We start from the raw sequence: 3758 nt of genomic DNA, 5'->3' as shown, positions 1-3758 counted from the left end.
GGGAATTTTACCGGAGCTTTTGGGAGCCCCCTCATAGGTTAACATTCATAATTTCAGGCCATGGCAGGAGCTCACCCCCAACTTAAAAAGGTAATTTGCTGAGCAGCAATAATGAAAAACTCTCCCAATTCACAGAAACACTTCATGATATGTAATCTTCACAGTGGTGCTATGAATTAATGCTTGTACATTAAGAAAGAAGGCCCCGAGATGCTAAACTCCCTGTCAAAATCATGCCATAGCAACTGGCTGAGCTAGGGCTCAAACGCAGTCAACTCTGGCCTGTAAAACCTGTGTGCTTCTCTGCTATCATGCCATGGGTCATAACCAACTGCCTCAAGATCTAGTGGCTTCACCAGCAGCTCATTCTCATGGTTCAGCCCTTGGGATGAGGCCAATGTTAAGGACAAGTGTCAGAGGGCGTGACGTGAGTCCAAAGCATACAGTGAAAGGCCAAGAAGTAAGTTAGCGCAGACGTTGAAGACGTTTGTGGTTCTTCAGTCTCTCTGCCAGGCTGGCTCACTCACACGCATCTTCCAGGTTTCAGATGCAGCATCATCGCCACATGGTAGTCACTGGGGCTTACCAGTTTAAAAGTAGACTCTCTAATTGTTCAATCAGTTTATTCCTTCTTTTGCACATGCACATTTTATCTATTTCTTTGCTGGTTTCCTCTTCACCATTGAAATGAAAGATCTGGTTTTATCTTCACTGCCTAGATGAGTACTTGGCAAGTGCTGAGCTCTCGTCTGCTGCGTGAATGCAGGGGGCACAGGAAGAATCCCCTTGGTGTTCCCAGTTTGGGCCTTGGAAACAGGTATTTAGGCATAAGGCTGTGTTCGCAGCTATAAAGCATGAGCATCGTGTAGCTAGTGAATTAATGTGGTGAATTAACTGTTATTATAACACATCTCTTGCTCGTTTGTTGGGACTTTTGGTTTTCTGCCACAGTGTACTTTCCTGAAAACCAATGCACCGACAGGCCACCGTTCAGAGAGGACAATTATGCAAACCGTTGACATTTGCTTGCCAGCAATGGCTATCAAGGAGTCATTACTGTCCCCTTTCTCTTTGTCTGTAGGTGGTTCATCACGACCCATGCCGTGGGGGTGCAGGGCAGTGGAACAGCTTGTTCAGATTTAAACACCTTGCAACTGGGAACTATTTAGCTGCAGAGGTAAGCCCAGTGGACACAGTGCTGTTGGGTTCTCCAAAAGATGCTTTGGTTGTAGTGATAATCATTACATAATTTTAACGATCGCCTCTATGTTATCGATTGGTATATAAAGTATTATGAATTTATAAGTAATTCATCAAGTCTGAAAATAATTTTTTGCTGAATAATGGAAACAAAAACAATACCAGCACCAATGCCCTAGAGCTGGCTTCCTGTACTGTCAAATGGAATGGAGTATCTGATTCGCATATGTATATAATGTGGTCTATAATGTATGTGGAATGTTTACATGGATCAATAGGTAGTTGTGTGAACAGAACATGGGGGGATACATGGTTTAAAATCAAGCAAGGTGTGTGTCAGGGTTGTATCCTCTCACCATGATTATTAGATCTATATGCTGAGCAAATAATTGGAGAACCTGGCTTATATGAGGAAGAATGGGGTATCAGGACTAGAGGAAAGCTTATTAACAACCTGCAAAATGCAGATGACACAACCTTGCTTGCTGACAGAGAAAAGACTAGAAGCACTTGCGGGTGAAGATAAAGGATTTCAGCTTTTAGTAGGGAGGGCTTACAACGTAATGCAAAGAAAACTTAAATCGTCACAACTGGACCACTGTTATGAACATTGTTCTGAATGGAGAAAAGATGGAAGTTGTCTAGAATTTCACAATCTTGCTCGGATCTACAATCAATGCTCATGGGAGCAGCAGTCAAGAAATCAAATGACATAGTGCATTGGCTGAAGCTGCTGCCCACGGCGTCTTTAAAGTCTTAAAAAGCAAGGAGAGAACTTTGAGGACTCAGGAGTGCCCGATCCAAGCTGCAGTGTTTTTTCCAGTCGCCTCATATGCATGTGTAAGTCGGACACCGAATAAGCGAGGCCGGAGAAGAACCGTTGCGTGTGGATGATGGTGCTGGCGAAGAAGAGGGAAAGCACCCCGGACCGCCGAAAGAACAAACCAGTCTGCCCTGGCAGCAGTACAGCCAGCATGCTCCTTAGCAAGAGTGTCAAGACTTCGTCTAACATACTTTGGACATGTTAGCAGGAGAGACCAGTCCCTGGAAAAGGACGCCATGCTTGGTAAATGCGCAGTGAAAGGGAGCACAGTTCGTGACAAGGTGGCTGGGCACAGAGGCTGCCACCATGAGCAATTGTGACGATGCTGGTGTTCTTTTCTGTTGTTCGCCGGGTCCATAGGGTGGCTACGAATTGGAACCTGGCAACAGAAAACGTTTTCTTTGGCTTTTCCCTATCAGAATGTCTGCGCTGTACACATAATCAGTTCGTGTTGATGTAGGATAGTCCAGACAGTTCCAGGCTTGTCTTCACAGCCACGCTTACTGGTGGGTGGCTTTTATTGTTGAAGGCATGAAAGAGGAAGCGTTTTCTTCTGAGGTAGCAAGTCATCCTAAAGCTGTTGATGGAAATGGAGAAAACATACACAGGCCTTTCTCCCCTGTTGCGTTTTGACAGTCAGATAGATAGAACCAATATGATGTGAGTTTAAAAAATGAGTTAATTAAATTGTGGTTGTCTACTTTAAAAAGAGTCCTAAAAATATCCTTTGAGCTGAATGAAAATATCCATTCATGCTACTCTTTTCAACTTCTTTTCTATTTTTAAAAATAATTTCTTCTGGGACTCTAAATGAGAAATTTCTCTTGGCATTTTTTCATATTACTTTCTAGTTTGGGGCTTTGGAGAGGAGGAGGGGAAAGGAGGTGGGGTCAGAGTGAGGATGAAGCACGGGGGGAATAAGGTGTATGGAAGGGAAGTGGAGTCTAAATTTTTCCTAAGTGTATGACTGTGAATTCTTTTGACCTCTTCATCCTATTAATCTGCAGTATTTTTCTTCATGGTACCTACCACCCTCTGACTTGTGCATTGTGTTTATTTGCTTATTAACTGACTCTGTCAGTGGAATGCACTGGAATGCACTGAGTGCAGGGGTTTTGCTTGCAGTCTGCAGCAGGCCCTGGAACTTGGTTAGAATTCCATGAACATTTGCTGAATGAATGAATGACTACCTATAAAGACATTATTTAGGATTCTATAAGCTTAGAGAAAATCATAGGATTTGTGAACAGCATTTGGAACCTGTTTGAGATAAATTAATGTAAGTTCTGACTTCCAGAACTAATTGCTAATTTAGTTCTAACTCCTCCAAATGAGGATCATCCTAATATTCATACAAAAAGATTAATAAGATAATTAAATGAAGTTTAGTGCTTCGGATGATGGGTGGCTACTGGAAAACACCCAGTAAACGATTCTGACATGATTAATGGTATTTAATATGCAATCACATAGGACTTAGGCCCACTTTGATAAGCTTCTGATGTATTATATACTGCTCAATGAAATTAAAGGCGACTATGCAATTTATGGTTTGTTCACACCATAAATATTTTGAGGTAAGTTTTTTTTTAAAGTAAACTTTTGAAGCCCCATAGGAGGGAAGTTTGTCTAAAATAAGAGTTAGAGAAGCCCAAGAAGATGTCCTATAAAAGATAAGAAGTTAAGATTAAATTTTCTTGCATCTTCTCCCTGATTCACATTTCAATGTTTTTTT

The 3758-nt window shown here is 41.9% G+C and overlaps 1 protein-coding gene across 1 annotated transcript in view; it reads left to right on the top strand.

Annotated features, from left to right (window-relative positions):
* ITPR2 (inositol 1,4,5-trisphosphate receptor type 2) overlaps nt 1–3758 on the top strand; it is a 296427-nt gene that overhangs the window by 145403 nt on the left and 147266 nt on the right. The window contains exon 9 of the mRNA XM_013003968.2: nt 1082–1177. Within this exon, the coding sequence (XP_012859422.2) occupies nt 1082–1177 (96 nt within the window). The remainder of the gene's footprint in view (nt 1–1081; nt 1178–3758) is intronic.

Source organism: Echinops telfairi, unplaced genomic scaffold, assembly GCF_000313985.2.
Source record: "Echinops telfairi isolate 266 unplaced genomic scaffold, ASM31398v2 ScPeMD7_21;HRSCAF=78, whole genome shotgun sequence".
In the NCBI taxonomy this organism is placed as follows: Eukaryota; Metazoa; Chordata; class Mammalia; order Afrosoricida; family Tenrecidae; genus Echinops; species Echinops telfairi.
The sequence above is the reverse complement of the archived record's forward strand: the minus strand, read 5'-3'. Positions and strand labels throughout refer to the sequence as shown.